General features: G+C 40.8%; 1 protein-coding gene and 1 long non-coding RNA gene across 2 annotated transcripts in view; both read left to right on the top strand.

Moving 5' to 3' along the window:
* Positions 1 to 17970, top strand: part of LOC137432623 (syntaxin-binding protein 1) — a 116888-nt gene that overhangs the window by 75472 nt on the left and 23446 nt on the right. The window contains exons 9-10 of the mRNA XM_078783430.1: positions 1105 to 1235; positions 10930 to 11037. Of these exons, the coding sequence (XP_078639556.1) occupies positions 1105 to 1235; positions 10930 to 11037 (239 nt within the window). The remainder of the gene's footprint in view (positions 1 to 1104; positions 1236 to 10929; positions 11038 to 17970) is intronic.
* LOC144893296 (uncharacterized) lies at positions 4047 to 7259 on the top strand. Its single transcript, XR_013624330.1, has 2 exons — positions 4047 to 5195; positions 5771 to 7259. It is a non-coding gene; the product is annotated as an uncharacterized LOC144893296 (long non-coding RNA).

Raw genomic sequence — 17970 nt, forward strand, 5'->3', positions numbered from 1 at the left:
GGCGTAACCCCTCAGCCCATGCATGGTGGAAACCAATTTCAAGATGGCTGCCGTGGCGGCCATATTGAATATCGCAGCGCGCCCATGAACCTTCCTCTACTCAACCCCAACACACACTGCAAAAATGGATTTAATCGGCCAAGCCGTTCTGCTCGAAATTGACGGAAACCAATTTCAAGATGGCTGCCGTGGTGGCTATATTAAAAATCGCAGCGCGCCCATTTTCGAAAGGCATCTTCCTCTACTCAACCCCAACACACACTGCAAACATGGATTTAATCGGACAAGCCGTTCTGCTCGAAATTGACGGAAACCAATTTCAAGATGGCTACCGTGGCGGCCATACTGAAAATCGCAGCGCGCCAATTTTCGAAAGGAACCTTCCTCTACTCAACCCCAACACACACTGCAAAAATGGATTTAATCGGACAAGCCGTTCTTGAAATTGACGGAAACCAAAAGTTGACGGACGCCCGTGACGACAATACCCCTTAGCCCAATTTGGGCTGAGGGGTGAAAAGCATTTCTAAGGAGAAGGCAGAGGTTGTATTAACATTTGTAAAACGTCGATCGACTTCCAATGCCACAAGCATTGAAAACTGAAAATTATAATTTGTGAGTGATCATTGTTTGAAAGTGATGACAAGGATTCCATCAAGGTAAGCACACTCACCTCTAAGCTGCCTAGCCTGGGTTTGAATCTCGGCCAAACTATAAACTGTTGTCCCAGTGTCTCACAGGCAGGGTGATTCATCAACTTGTGTGTTGCCCCTCGGGCGGACGTTAAACTGGGTGTCCCGTCGGCCAGCATTAGTTATTGGACAATAAGGATCCCACTGTGTCCTTCATGAAGAGTAGGTGAACTATCACCAACACCATCGGTCAAATTACAATACAAGTTAATGCCCTAATTACTTAGTCAAGTGTCCGTCCTGGTCAGTCGTTTCATGAAAGACTTGGGCCAAAAACTTCACTCGGCCAACTCCACAAGAATGTGCGAATAATTGTTGCCATTAAGAAGAAGAAGATCATTGTTTGAATGCTGGAGTTTGACGTCTTGTCAGATTTTTATTAACTGTGTTGGGGGGAATGTTGCTTTGGCAGGGACCAGACAAGGCTCGCTCACAACTCCTCATCGTCGACCGTGGTTTTGACCCTGTGTCACCCATTCTTCATGAGCTTACTTTCCAGGCAATGGCTTGTGATCTGTTGCCAATTGAAAATGATGTCTACAAGTAAGCTTCGTCTGTTTTATATATTTTCGTTTTTTTCCGTTTTTTCACATGATATTGAAGAATTATGTAGGCTCAAACATTTCCTGCAGGCAATATGCAGTTACCTGTCCTCTGCCCACCGTCATCCAACATGATGACCATTTGCTCACACATTTAATTTTCACTATACCTTTGCAAAAGATTGGGTGAGCAAATTATTTGCTTCTCCAACCAGCCTTGGGCAGATTTGTGTCGTCTTTACAGGTCCTTCAACTTCCCATGAGCAGCAACCTGTGTTCTGTTGACAATTTAAACACCAGTACACCTCACTTTGCGAGCATCACAGGGAGTCATCTTAATAGGTTTCCTCTACATGAAATGTAGAGGAATACCTATTATTATTCCTAGAATTTTTCTTTTTCTTATTATTTTGCCCCACCTCCTGTTTTGATGTCCGAAAACTTTAAAATTAATGTTCTCAGCAACTGTTGGTCCGATTGACACAAAATTTTCACCAATGATGGCTGGACATGTAGAATTTTTACTGTGAATTATGACTTCATAGGTCACATGGTATGGGTGCCATCTCGGAAAACACCTTCAACTTTGCCCCGCTATATCTCCGAAAGGGCTCAATGGAAAAATTGAGTCATGGCTCATTCTAAAGAACTCTGCAGTGGGACCAAAAAACAGGTTTATTTAGGATATTAAAAGTGCTAATGTTTCAAAGTTAGAATTTGACAAATAGACTCCTTGATACCATGAATATATATTTTTACATTAGCAAAGTGAGGAAAAAAATAAATTCAGAATGCAAAAAAAAAGACGTCATAGTTTGGCCGCCATATTGTTTTTCGTGAAAAACACTAAAACCCTTTTTTCTCCAACGGCTGAACACATCGAGGCCAAACTTGGTGGACCGATGATAATCACATATGGATGAACAAAAAGTTCAGCAATCATGACGTCATGCGTCACATGGTTTCAGAGTTATGACGTTTTTAAGCATACATTTTAAAACCTATCTCCTCCCTCATTTTTGAAGATATCGAGTGGAGACTTTACACAAATGTTCCCCATGTGGGGAAGTTAAAATGTTACTTGGGAAGTTTTGATAAGTCACATGGTTTGGCTGCAATAAATAATTGAACGAAAATCTTAGAAAGCTGCTATTTCTTGAACCACTGCATTGATCGACTTGAAACTTTAATGTTATGTAGCTCTCATCAAGGGGAACAAGTGCTTAAAATTTCAACATGATTGGTTGTACGGTCTGGAAGCTAGAAGTCGTTATTGTTGAAAGAAGAACCGCAACATTTTTTCTTCTCAGGCCCTGTAACTGATTGTGCCACTGCCATTTTTCAGATTTATTTCTTTAAAAATCATCTTCTCTGCAATAGTTGGACCGAATGACAGGAAATTTTCACCATAGGAGTGCCTCGGCCTGTATTATCTTATAATTGTAATTATGACGTCATAAGTCACATGGTAAGGGTGCCATCTTGGAAAAACTGAAAAACTTTGCACCTCTATCTCCAAAAGCGCTGCACAGAAAAAATTGAGACATATCTCTGTAAAGTACTCTCCATGCAAAATGTCATATGTGAATGATGATGTCACAGGTGCCTCCATTACGACGTCATGATTCGACAAGTAAAAAAAACTTCATCCGATCAGGATGAAATTTCTTGAGCATCATCTCAGTATAAATTGATGCAGAAAATAATTGTAATGACGTCGTAGGTCACGTGGTTTGGCCGCCATATTGTTTTAAGTGGAAAGCCTGAAAAACCACTAAAAACCAATTTTCTCCAAAACAACTGAACAGATCGAGGCCAAACTTTGCAGGCAGAATCGCATACCCATAACGAACAAAAATTTTAGCGAGCATGATGTCATAAGTCGCATGGTTTAGGATCTATGACGTTTTGAAGCATAATCCTTTAAAACCTAGCTCCTCCCTCATTTTTGATCATATTGAATGGAAACCTCACAATTGTGTTCCCCTTGTTAGCATGCTAAAACACCCTTTTGGAATTTGCGATAGCACACATGAAATGGCAGCGATAAAGAATTGAATTTTTTTTATTTTAAATTATATCTCTTGAACCGCTTATTTGAGCGATGTGAAAGTTCATAAAAATTAGAAGTCATGAAGTGGACCAAGTGTGCAAAATTTCAAGATGATTGGATGTATGGTCTGGAAGCTAGAAGTTCTTGTGTGAAGAAGAAGAAACTCCGCATGAGCATCTCAGGCTGTCAATGATTCTAGCACTGCGATTTTTTTTTTTCAGGTTTATTTTATTTAAAAATCATTTTCTCTGCTATGGTTTGACCGATGGACAGGAAATTTTCACCAAGGGCGCATTGGCGTCTAGAATCTTGTAAAGCTAATTATGACGTCGTATGTCACGTGGTACAGACGCCATCTTGGAAAAAAACGAAAAACTTTGCACCTCTACCTTCAAAAGGGCTGCACAGAAAAAATTGAGACATATCTCATTGTAAAGTACTCTCTATGCAGATTAACATATGTGAATGATGTCACAGGTGCCTCCATTATGACGTCATAATTCGACAAGTAAAAAAACTTCATCTGATCAGGATAAAATTTCTTGTGCATCATCTCGGTATAAATTGATGCAGAATTTTTTTATAATGACGTAGGCCACGTGTTTCGGCCGCCATATTGGTTTAAATGAGAAGCCAGAAAAACCACTAAAAACCCATTCTCTCTGAAACGGCTGAACAGATAGAGTCCAAACATTGCAGGCATGATCGCATGCCCAAGACGGACAAAAAGTGGCCCGGGTCATTTTTCTGCACGTCGCATAATTGCATAATTAAAATCAATAAATAGTGATCATAAAATATTTTCGTAATCAATTGGCTAAGAGCAGACCAAAACCACCAGTGCTTCATCCGAAGCTGCAACTTTTTGAAAATTAATTAAATCGGTCATTAATCAAAAAAAATAAAAAAATACTTGCTTAATCAATAAATAATTAATCGATTAGTTGATTAAACAATAAATCAAAAATATCATTTACAGCTAAATCACTTGGTTAAATATCAGCTTCCTAACTCAAAAGGTGTTGGTGATGGTGTCATCACAATCAGCCATCCTTTGAGCTATGAAGCTGAAATTTTGGCACAATAATGAGCAAGTGCTTTTGCAAAAACGGTGTTTCTTTGTTTTTTGATTAATCAATTCATTAGTTATTTAATTATTATCGATTCATTAAGCACCGATTTATTTCCTCTTCTCTGGGCATTATCTCGGGCACCTTTTGAGCTAGGAAGCTGATATTTGGACATGACAATGGCCAAGTGATTTGGCTGTAAAGGCTATTTTTGATTTATTGATTAATCAATTAATCCAGTGGTTCCCAACATTTTCTATGCCCCACACCCCGAGGAAATATTTGATTAATGTTCGCACCCCCCTACAAAAGTAATATCACATTTGAAGATGAAGTCAAATTTTTGAACCACATACAATACTGTGGGTGAACAAATTGAACTAAAAAATAAGATTTTAACTCGGTGCATGAAATGCAAATATAAGTTGAGCAATTAGATATTAATTTAGACAGAAAAAAATTGAAACAGTAAAATCAATCCCGATTGTGAACATAAAATTCAATGACTTCTTTGTTCCTGCTTCTCTTTCATGATTTTGTCAAAACGTGGAACTTTCTTGCTGATTGCGATCCGCAGGTCTGCCTGTGGATTCAGGCGATTCCTAGATTTTGTCTTGATTGACAAAAGAGAACCTAATCCACATTCACACAAGTATGTCGTTGCAAATGGAATGAGGACACGGAGTGCTTTTCCACCAAGTCTTGGGAACATATCCAGTGCTGCACACCAAAACTCCTCCAAAGTCTTGCTTTCAAATTGCATTTCAAGAGCTCGATTTGTCCGCAAATCAATAAGATCTTCCTTCAGTTCTTCATCATTTGACATTTTCTCCATATTGTAGGAACTAGGGCATTGCCCGTACTATATCTATATCTAAAATTATATCCCCCCCCTCTATTTACATGAAATGGTTTGGTCCAAAGCGAACGGCTTGCGAGTACGGTGACAATCCCCCCCCTCTATTTACATGCAATGGTTTGGTCCAAAGCGAACGGCTTCCGGAGTTTGGTAAAGAAATCGCCATCGCGTGCACAAACGCGCAGGAAAGCGAATGAATCGCAAATTCGGTTTTATTAGTTTTAAAACATAGTTTAACGCCAACATAGTTTGCAAACGTGAAATAAATGAATACGCTCTCAAATGTGCCATCCGAGGCAGAGTGTGTCCTCCACGTTCGGCACACGCGATCGTTCGCTGCTCTCTGATTGGTTGAATCGTTTTTTGGACATAGCTCGGTAAGTAATTGTCCGATTAATATGAAACCTTGAAAAGGCACATCCTCGGGTCCCCAGCAATATACCTGGCAAGTTAAAAGTATATCGGACCCGTGGTTGTCGAGAAACAGCGGTCACAGACAAACAAACGTACAGACGTACAAACGTACAGACGTACAGAGATTACTGGAATTATAGATAGATATGGATTCATGATCCATTCTTCTGAAATCTTCAGGTCTCCAGCAGCAAAATAACCATCAAGCGATTCTGACAGCATTTCCAAATGAGCCACAATTTCTTCACGCACAGTAGGAGTTATGGATCAGCATCATCAACCATCTTTTCAAGTGAAGGAAAATTTGAGAGATTGCCTCTTTTCATCCTTTGATGCCAAAGACGTAACTTTTCTTTGAAGGCGTTAAACTTTTCACAAGCCTTCAATATGTTTATCCCTTTTCCTTGAAGAGAAACACTCAGGTCATTCATACGAGTGAAAACGTCAGCTAAGTAAGCCAGCATTTGGGCGAATTGCTGTGATTCCAATGCCCCAACCAGATCACATTCACGCTCTTCCAGAAAAACTTTGATTTCTTCCCGCATTTCAAAGAAGCGGGTTAAAGCTTGTCCTCGTGACAACCAAAGGACTTCTGTGTGGAAAAGCAAAACTGAATGCTCACTTCCCAGATCTTCACAAAATGATTTGAAGATGCGATGGTTCAAAGCTCGCCCCCTGATCCAGTTGATGATCTTCACACAAGTATCAAGGACTTTCTTCAAATTTGGAGGCAATGTTTTTGATGCCAAACCATGCCGATGAAGAAAACAATGGGTAACTTGCAAGTCTGGAATCTCCTTTTTCATCAATGCAGAAAAGCCAGATTTATTTCCAAGCATTGCAGGTGCCCCGTCAGTGCACCCAGAACCAATGACTTTGATATCGAAATCATGTTTGGCAAAGAAGTCTTTCACCAGCTGCATCACATCCTTTGCAGTTGTGCTTGTTTTCAAATCTTCACAAAACAAGAAATCTTCCTTCACAGCACTATCATTGACATACCTCACTAATGTGATGAGTTGACAACAACTGGAGACATCAGTTGGCTCATCCAACTGAATAGAGATTTTAAGAGGACTAGCTCTGATATCTGAGATGACTTGGTCCAAAATATCTTCACTCAAATCACTGATTCAGTTGTGAATGACATTATTTGATAGGAGCACCTGTTCAAATTTTTTCTTGCTTCTTTGCCCAGGATAGTTGTTGCCATTTCCAGTGCATATGGCTTGATGAGATCTTCTGCAATTGTACGGGGCGGGGCTTCTTGGATTTGGCCACTGCATATGCAACTTGGTATGAAGCAAGAAGTCGTGTTTTTTCAACGGAAACGAAACCCAACTTTGGAAGAGTTCTTACAGAATCAAAACGAGCTCTTTTGATTTTCAATAGCCCAACATCATGTCCTTCGACATCAGCTCCGCCATGCTTGTTCTTGAAGTGCTCTTGGAGCTTGGATTGTTTCAGATTTGAGTTGGAAAACACAACGCTACAAAGAGTGCACTGGGGTTTTTGCAAGCCATAATTTCCCGTTATGCAAGTGAAACCAAAAGCGCACATAGTCATCATTCCATTTCCTTCTTTTTGACATGATGAAGGGTTAATCTGCAAAACAGAGAAAAATATGAGCTAATATGAGCAAAAAAAAAAAAAAAATGTAAAAAGTATACAATGGTGTATACAGGTTACAACAAGTTTCTACACGATAAGAGTTTGTGCTGAAAAAAGAAAAAAAAATGAATAAAGTATATACGGAGTGGAACATGTTTGACTATTGGTTTGAGACGTTGCTTGCAGTGGCGTGCGGTGATTTTTCGTCATTGGGAAGCAATTTAAGCTACACATAAAAAAATTATATAAATACACTAGACGACCCGTCAACCCGTTGGGTTCCCGTTGTGACAGCGGTTGATGAAAAAAAAAAAAAATGAAAAAAAATACACTTTTAATATTATTGAGTGGTCAAACTTTAATTTGAAGAAAATTTGAGCATTTACCTCGTGTCACCATTCAACGAAGCACGCGTTTAATGACAACAATCTTGGTTGATCACCCATCCTTCTTTTCTTTTTTTTCTTGTAGTGTAAAAGATCGGAAGGGGAGAGACAGACAGAGACAAACATAAAAGTTTTATGTCATGTTCAAAAGGCACACTGGCAGATGGCTGAGTGATGACTCGTGACACACGACGACAAGGACACAAGCCACTCTTTGTCGCACCCCCAGATATTCCATCTCGCACCCCAGGTTGGGAACCCCTAAATTAATCGATTAATTATTTAATGATTGGAATAATGACTTGATTGATTAATATTTTCCTTTCTCTTCTGGGCATTATCTCAGGCACCATTTGAGCTAGGAAGCTGATATTTGGACACGACAATGGCCAAGTGATTTGGCTGTAAAGACTATTTTTGATTTATTGATTCAACAATAAATCGATTAATTATTTAATCGATTATTTAATTATTAATTTATTAATTATTTATTAATTATTTTAAATATTTATTCAATAATTAATTATTTAATCATTTATATAATCGATTAATTATTTGATTAATGACTTAATTAATTGATGTTTTTCAAGTTACGGTGGTGGATGAAACGGTGGTGGTTTAGGTATTCTATTAGACAATTGAGTAATTATTTCATTATTTTATGATTATTATTTATTTATTTTCATTATTAGTCATTTATTTATTTTCTTTCTCATCTGGGCAATATCTCGGGCACCTATTGAGCTAGGAAGCTAATATTTGGACACAATAGTGACCAAGTGATGTGGCTGTAAAGGCTATTTTTGATTTAATCAATTAAATTTTTTTTTTTTTCAATTAATGACTTATTTGATTAATTTTCAAAACGTTATAGCTTCGAATGAAGCACTGGTAGTTTAGGTATGCTATTAGCTAATTGATTAAGAAAATATTTTATGATCATCGTTTATTGATTTTTAATTATGCAATTAATCAATTATTGTACACCTCTCCCACCCAATTCAATGAGCTGCACAGCGGTATTGCCGGTGCCAAAGTCGCCCGGCAATGCCGCGCTGGAGGATACTTATTTATTTGGCATGGGGGCGGTGTGCTTTGAATGCATCTGTACTTGTTGTTTACCGCTCCTTTCCTATGCCATCTCCAGGCGCTGCATAACGTCATTGCCGGGCACCGAAGGGGGCTCGGCAGTGACACGCTGAAAGGGAGTACTCAGTTTTCACTGTAGTTGTGTTTTTTTTTTGTTTGCTTGTTTGCTTGTTTGTTTGCTTGTTTGTTTTCTTGTTTGTTTTCTTGTTTGTTTTCTTGTTTGTTTTCTTGTTTGTTTGTTTGCTTTGTTTGTTTGTCTGGGCGATATCCCAGCCATCATTTGAGCTCGGAAGCTGAAGTTTGGGCACACTAGTGAGCAAGTACTTTGTGAAAAACAGTATTTTTTGTTTTTTGATTCATCAATTAATTGATTAGTTACTTAATTAAGGCCGAGAAAAATATATTTCCGGTCTCTGGACAGCGCGTGCATCGATTTTGACCCTGCGCGTCAACAATTTTTTTTTTTTTTTTAATTTCCAACGGTACCGACAACAGCGCACGCCTGTTGTTACCGGGCGGCGCGCTGTCTCGGAAAATGCGGGTCTGCGAGGGTCGCCATTGGTATCGACGTTCGCGTATGGTTCTCCCCTACAAAACTACGTTTAGTTTGTCCAAATCCAACCAGCCGTTCCAAAGATATGAGTAGTTTTGTGTGCCGTGCCGTCATAAATCCAATCGGCTGGATATTGTCATTTATTGAAACGAAGACGTTCTTTGTCGGGTTCGTGTGAAGCAACCAGAAGGCCAAGAGAGCTGCGGGTGGTCTCGTTAGTTAGGCCTGGATCCTGTCTCGTTTGTCATGAATTTGTAGGTGTCTGCTGTGATAATCTGGTGGACTGGGAGAAGCGATCGTGGGAGACCATCGGCCCGTTAGACCACTTGCGCATGCGCAGTGTTGACGCGATCCATGCATTGGAATGTTTGACGGTACGGCGAGGCGATCTCGAGAACGAAATGGCAGTCTATAATATCCTTGAAGAACTAATGATATTCAGAATAAATACATTTTAAAATAACTTAAGCTTGTGTTCATTATTTACAAAAAGGCCTACCAGTCCCATTGGCTGTCTTTAATTTCTCTCTGGACGGCACCACGGCAGATGAGGACACAAAAAACAACACCTTTATATGTGCAATCCATGCTTTTCCAAAAAAAAAAGAAATTAAAAAAAAACCGCATCGCCACATCAATTCTGGAACTTTGGTCTGACCAGAGACCAGCAATATATTTTTTTCGGCCTAATATCGATTACTTAAGTACTTATATATTTCCTTTCTCTTCTGGGCATTATATCAGGCACCTTTTGAGTTAGGAAGCTGATATTTGGACATGTCAATGACCAAGTGATTTGGCGATAAAGGATTTTTATTTATTTATCGATTTAATGAATTAACCGATTAATTATTTATTGATTAATAATTATTTTTTTTTGATCAATGACTTATTTAATTAATTTTCAAAAAGTTACAGCTTCGGATGAGGCACTGGTGGTTTAGGTATGCTATTAGCCAATTGATTAAGAAAATATTTTACAATTAATATATTTATTGATTTTAATTACACAATTAATCGATCTATTTTTGTACACCTCTCCCTCCCAAAAATGTCTCTCCGTGCTGCACGGCGGTATAGCCAGGTGCCATAGGCCATAGCCATCGGCACCCTGGCAATGCCGTGCTGGAGAATATTTATTTATTTGGCATGGGGGCTGTGTGCTTTGAATGTATTTGTACTTGTCTTTTTTTTTCTTTTTTCTTTTAATACTCACTATCTTATTAGTCCCCTACCGGTGTACACCGGAGGGGACTATAGGTTTGCACTCCGTCCCGCCGTCTGTCAGTCTGTCCGTCTGTCAGTCCGTCACGCAAAGAACAGTTTTCCGGACTTTTTTTCTAAACTCTTAATGCTAATGATTTCAAACTTGGTACATGGTTTCCTCATGATAAGTTACAGATCAAGTTCGAACTTCATGACGTTTCAATCATTTTTGACAAAGTTATGGCACTTTAAACTTTGGTAATTTCCCCAACAGTTTTCCGGACGACAGCCTGCCGGTAGGGGACATGTATTGCAGCGCAATACTCAGAATGCTTGTTTCTCAAGGAAGGATGTTGTAAATGTCACTTTTAGTTTTTTGGGGAAGGTAGTAACTATTTCCCTGTAAGGTAAAATGAGCCGTATTTTGTCTATCTCTTTGTGCTCGTTATTTTAGGTATGAGACCAGTGGCTTAGGTGACTCTCATCCCAAAGAGGTTCTGCTGGATGAGGATGATGACCTCTGGATTGAGCTCCGACACAAGCACATTGCTGATGTCTCTCAGTGAGTAGCCTGATCTTTGCTTGGGATGTTTATACAAAATGTTAGGGTCATGGAATGTGTATGAATTATTCAAATGAATGACAAAGCAGTTTCATATCGAATGAGCTCTCTGTTGATTGAAATAATGATAAATTGATGGTGTAATGTTGCCTGTACCTTGGTACAACACCATGTCTTGTGCTGGTTACATGGTCTTGGTCATGTCACCCATTTCGTTTGGGCTTTCTGAAACATGCCAAAACATGTTGAGTGTCTCATAAAGATGCAAACCTTTTGATTATTTTGTAATCCAATAATGATGCATCCATAGCTGTTGATACTTGTTAAGACTTGAGAAACTGATTTATTTCCAAAGCAAATTATTTCCTCGTGTCATTGTGCAAGTAACAGCAGCTTTGAATTTACCTATACTTTGTAGTGTAATATAATAAACATGCTCTTGACTTCAAATATATGCTTTCTCTTTCCCTTTGTTTTGTGCTGAAATACTTTATATTATGTTGTTTTAAAGTGAGTTTAGGAGATGATTTGTCTGTGTAAAACTGTGCAAATAGAACTGCATTCATTTTGATTTAAGTCTAAAGCAATGAACCTTCCTTAACCTGCTCTCATCACCCATCTATCCTCACTGTTATAGTGTTATAATCTCTATCGCCGTAATTGCAAGGATGGAATATCATAAATAACTGAAGTGGATATCGTTCTTTTATCAACAGCTGTTTTTAATACTGCCTTTCTATATTATTATTATAATACGCGAAGGTTCGGGGGGGGGGGGGGGGGGGGGTCCTGTCGGAGTTAAAAGATTTCTCCCTGATGACGGCCGCCAATCTCCAATGACCCCCTCGTCGGATGCGGGCTGTTGTCCCGTGGTGTAAACCACTCTTTTATATATATATGTATATATATATATATATATATATATATATGTATGTATATGTATATATATATGTATATATATATATATATATGTATGTATATGTATATATATATATATGTATATATATATATATGTATATATATATATATGTATATATATATATATGTATATATATATATATGTATGTATATATATATATATGTATGTATATATATATATATATATGTATATGTATATATATATATATGTATATATATATATATGTATGTATATATATATATATGTATATATATATATATGTATATATATATATATGTATGTATATATATATATGTATGTATATATATATATATATATGTATATGTATATATATATATATGTATATATATATATATGTATATATATATATATGTATGTATATATATATATGTATGTATATATATATATATATATATATATATATATATATATATATATATATATATATATATATATATATATATATATATATATATTACACACTACCGGTCAAAAGTTTTTGGTCAACACAATTTTTCCAGTTTTTATTGAAATTTACGCTGTTTAATGTCTCAATACAACAACAACAACAACAACATGCATTTTAAGGCCATTTTCCCTGCTAGAGCGGGGGTTAGCCTTGTGGTTTCCATGACAATCTTCTCCATTTTGCCCTATTTTCTGCATCTCTCCTTGTTAACCCCCTTGCCCGCATTTCTTCTTCGACCATCTTTAGCCAAGTCTTTCTCAGTCTTCCCCATCCTCTACTTCCTTCTACATTCATTTCCATCACTCTTCTCAACGAGTCACTTTCATCCTTCCTCAACACATAACCAAACCATCTCAACCTGTTCCTCTTCACAGCATCAATCACAGGCTCTATTCCCATCATCTTTCGCAATTCATCATTTGTCTTCCTCTCTCTCAACGATACTCCGCACATCCACCGAACCATTCGCATTTCCACCCTTTCCAGCCTTCGTTGCTGCTCTCCGTTCATTACCCATGTCTCGCTCCCATAAATCATAACACTTCTCACACATGCAGCATACACCTTTCCCTTCACCTTCAACGACATTCCCCTCCTCATCAGCACGCCACTCAGTGCCCGAAACTTCTTCCATACACATCCCGAAACTTCTTCCATCGTTGCCGAGTCTGATCCACCTTCTCCATTCAGCATGTCTCCGAGGTAGCAAAATGTTTTCACACCTTCCAGCTTCACGCCGTCTCCAAGATCCAACTCAACATTTCCTCCATCTGCAGCTCCCTCTGTGCACACCTTGCATTTGAATGTAGCTGCCACACTGGTTAATGACCCTCTCAGACCACTGCATTTTTGATGAACCCACTCAGCGCACATTGTACATTGAATGGAGTTCACTCTGACACCCTTCCTGCACACACCACATGGCCACTTCCCAGTTCTTTCCACCTCACCACATGCTTTACAACTTGCCATCACCTTTGTCTTTCCGATATTCACCTTCAGACCTTTTGTCTCCATACATTCCTTCCACTTGTTCATCTTTTCCTTCAGTCCATCCATACTTTTCACAATCAACACCAGATCATCTGCATACAACAACTCCCATGGTAAACCCTCCTTTACGTTCTGAGCCAGCACCTCCATCACAGCTACAAATAGTAGTGGACTTAGTACCGACCCCTGATGCACTCCCACTGTTATGGATTCGTCACTTCCGTTGTGGTGGCTTTCATCCACTTGAGAGTTCTGGTTCCATGTATTATTATTATTGTTGTTTGAGGGAAATAGCAATTATTATTGTCAAAAGGTAAAAGGAATGTTTTAAAATGAAACAGGAACCGGACGGCGATGAGGAAGAGGAGGAGAAAAAAGGGCGGAGCAAGAGAGTCGGAGAAGAAGCTAGAAGGAGCCGAGCTATTTGCAGTCTGGAGTGAACGTTGGCGAATAACAGTCACTAGCGAACTTTCGGGTTTCCCAGGGAAGGGATTCCTACGACAGAGTGGTTAGCTCTGTGACAGATTAACCTGTGTGTCAGGTTTTGCTATCGATTCAGGAGAGAATCATCGCCGTGCTGTTGCGCCACGAGACCGGGCCGTCGGCCATTTTGACTCGTGCAGGACTTGTGCTTCGCTCGCGGTTTCGTTTCTTTTCGACCATTTTCACTGCATCCAGACGTCGATCTGGGGCGTGTGTGTGACGTGGCTTTTTGAAGGCTAATTCGTCCATACCCGAGGGTGTGATCTCTCAGTCGCCTGAAGGGCGCCTTTGGATATCCCAGTCGCCTTGAGGGCGCCTTTGTATAGCTGTGGCTGTGTGACTGTATTTGCCATCTGAACGGTATTTTGGTCTCGATCGGACATCGTTCTGTCGATCGCTGGAGGGAATCAACTTTGGGCTTGAAGCCGGGAATAAGAGACATTGGGGATGTACGTGTTTCACTCACTTGGAGCACAGTGAGTTCTACATTACCAAAAGTGATGGTACCATCATAGGACATGGATTGTACTATTGAATACTATTATTGTTGTACTGTTATTCTTGTGTGATCTTAATACAATATTTGTTTGTGAGTAACAATTGGGGTGGCTTCTCCATTGATCTTTGACATACAGAATAACACATTTTTCTGCCGTGACTCCTCTCGGGGCTCGGAGGTACATCGTGACCAGGGGGTCGTGGAGGAGCACGTAACACCACCTTCACCTCAAACTCACCACTGTTCCCGTCCTTCGTCCTTACAGCTGTGCGCGCTCTTTTGTACATTGCCATCACTACTCTGATCAACCATTCCTCCACTCCTAACTTCTTCAATGCTGATTTCAGTACTTCGCGTGGAACCCTATCGAATGCTTTCTCCAGATCAACAAACCCAAGAAACAACTTCTTCCTCTTCTCCATGTACTTCTCCTGCAACTGCCTCACAATAAAAAGCGTGTCTGTCGTTCCTCTTCCTGGCATAAATCCAAACTGCATTTTGTCTATCTTCACCTTCTTCCTTATCCTCCTCTCCAACACCCTTTCCAATACCTTCCTTCCATGCTCCAATAACTTTATTGCTCGGTACGAGCCACAGTCCAGAGGATCACCTTTCCCCTTGTATAGAGGGATGTGGGTACTCAGTTCCCAATCCACTGGAATGCGGCCTTCTTTCACCACCAGATTACAGATCTCTGTCATTCTCTTCACACCCCAACTTCCGGCTGCCTTCAACATATCTCCCACAACTCCCGTCTGTCCTGCCGCTTTTCTACTCTTCATTGCTTTTATCACTTCCTATCATGTATGAAGCTGCAAATATTCACCGTTGTATCCCTACACCGTGACCGCATTGTATCCCTATGCCCCAGCTCGGATGGCGCTGCAGTTAATTGGGCCTGTATCGGCAGAGTCAATAAACATGTGCTACAATCGATCGTAGTTTGTCGAGATACCTTACATGGCGACGAGGATAAACATCTAGACCATGACGTCTTTCGGCCATATCGATGAATTCGACCCTCATGAGGGAGATTTTGACACATATTCTGAGCGGTTGTCTTTCTACTTCGAGGCGAACGGCATCGTGACGGAAGTCCGGATGAAGGCCGTCTTCCTGTCCGTTTGCGGAGGTGAGACGTTCACACTCGTTAAAAACCTGATTCGGCCTCGGACAATCCAGGAGCTCACGTATGCAGAGCTCAAGGCCGCTTTGAAGGAACATTGTAATCCATCTCCTTCAGTCATCCTGTTGGTTTAAATTTTACATGTGCAGACAGCAGCAAGGTCAGTCGATCGCAGACTTCATTGCACACCTCAAAAAACTATCACATCTGTGTGAGTTTGGGGACACGATTGATGACATGCTCCGTGATTTGCTGGTGGTTGGCATGTCCGATGACCGCACTCGTAGACGCCTGCTTGCTGAGAGAAGACTGACGTTCCAAAATGCCAGAGACACCGCCATTTCCATGGAAAGTGCTGAACGCAACGCTACAAGCATCGGTGCCACTCGCTCGTCTGGTACCAGCCCTGCTGTGAATAGGTTGGATCATGTTCAGCCAAAACGTTGGAACAAGTCTCCTCGTCAGAAGCCAGTGCAGTCTCAAACACAACAAATGTTTTCGGTGCAACGGAAAGCACCCTCCGGAGACATGTCGGTTCAAAGATGCCACCTGCCATTTCTGTTCGAAAACTGGCCATATTGCTCCAGCTTGCATCACTCGCAAATCGGGAAAAGAGAAAGCTGCTGACAAGAAGATTCATCAGTTTATTGGTTCGGAGGAACCTGAGTTTGACCAGGTGAGCTCTGTTTCCGACAACTCAGAATCGTATGACCTGCTTCATATTGATTCTCACCATAAGCGGGACCCTCTTCTTGCCACTGTTGTCATCAACAATCGACCATTGCAAATGGAGGTCGACACTGGTGCGGCCGTCTCACTCATCAGCCATGCTGTTTTCACAAACCTGTGGAGTGATGCTGACCGACCCCATCTGAAACCTACTACCTATGGACTCTCCACCTATACAGGCGAGAAGATTGTTCCCTGCGGTACATGCGACGTCATGGTGGGCTACGATAACCGTGAGTTTCACCTACCCCTGATCGTCATTCCTGGAAAGGGCCCTTCCTTACTCGGCAGGAACTGGTTGAGCATAATTCGACTGAAGTGGAAAAGCATTCATCAACTCCAGGCAGCCAACGTTTCTCCTACCGCAGCATACACACTCAAAAATGTGCTGGATACGTACCCGGATGTCTTCAAGGATGAGCTTGGAACCTTGAAAGGACATACGGTTAAACTCAGTGTTGACCGGGATGCCAATCCCATATTTTGCAGAGCTCGCCCAGTCCCTTTCGCCCTGCGTGAGCGGATTGACAAGGAACTGGATCATCTTGAAAATCTGGGCATCATCGAGCAAATCCAGTATGCCGAATGGGCGGCGCCCATCGTTCCGGTCATAAAATCGGACCAGTCCATCCACATATGTGGAGATTATAAAATGACCGTGAACAAGTGTTCTTCTTTGGATAAATATCCAATCCTGAGGATCGAAGACCTCTATGCTCGTCTCATGGGAGGCAAGACTTTTACGAAACTCGATCTCAAATCCGCCTATCTACAGCTCCGCTTGGACGAGAATTCGAAACAGTATCTTACCATCAACACACATCGTGGGTTGTACAGGTACCACCCACTCAGTTTTGGAGTGAAATCTGCACCTGGAATTTATCAGCGTGTCATGGACAGTTTGTTTGCCGCCGAACGCAACGTCGTTTGTTACCAGGATGATATTCTGGTTACTGGTCGTACGGACGCGGAACATCTACAAAACCTGGATTGAGTTCTGAAGAAGATTTCGGACTCCGGCCTACGTTTGCGTCGACACAAGTGCAAGTTTATGGTGCCATCAGTCACGTACCTGGGTCATACGATTGATGCCGAGGGTCTACATCCGACAGATGAGAAAGTCCGAGCTATCAAGGATGCTCCTGCTCCACGAGACGTGACCGAATTGAAGTCATACCTCGGTTTGCTTCAGTTCTATGGTCGTTACATCCCGAATGTGACCGTTTTGGGCCCCCTTTATCGGCTTTTGAGAAGAGTCTCCTGGAGCTGGGGGTCTACTGAACAATCAGCATTCCAGACCTCTAAGGATCTAAATCGTCCAATGTTCTCGTTCATTTTGATCCAGAGAAGGATCTTGTGCTGACACGCGATGCCTGTCGGTATGGAGTGGGGAGTGTATTATCACACGTGATGCCTGATGGTATGGAAAGACCTGTTGCATTTGCATCCAGAACGTTGTCCCCGGCAGAGAAGAACTATTCCCAACTTGACAAGGAAGGATTGGGAATCGTTTTCGGCGTCAGCAAATTTCGCCAGTACCTTCTTGGACATCATTTCACTATTCGCACTGATCACAAGCCGCTGATCAGTCTGTTTGGTCCAACTAAGGCGACATCTGACACACTACCGCCCAGGATCATCCGCTGGTCCCTGTTTCTCGCTGCTTATGACTACACCATATGTTATAAGCCCGGTTCGTCTATCACAAATGCAGA

This window comes from Myxine glutinosa, chromosome 8 (assembly GCF_964187855.1).
Source record: "Myxine glutinosa chromosome 8, kmMyxGlut1.1, whole genome shotgun sequence".
NCBI lineage: Eukaryota > Metazoa > Chordata > Myxini > Myxiniformes > Myxinidae > Myxine > Myxine glutinosa.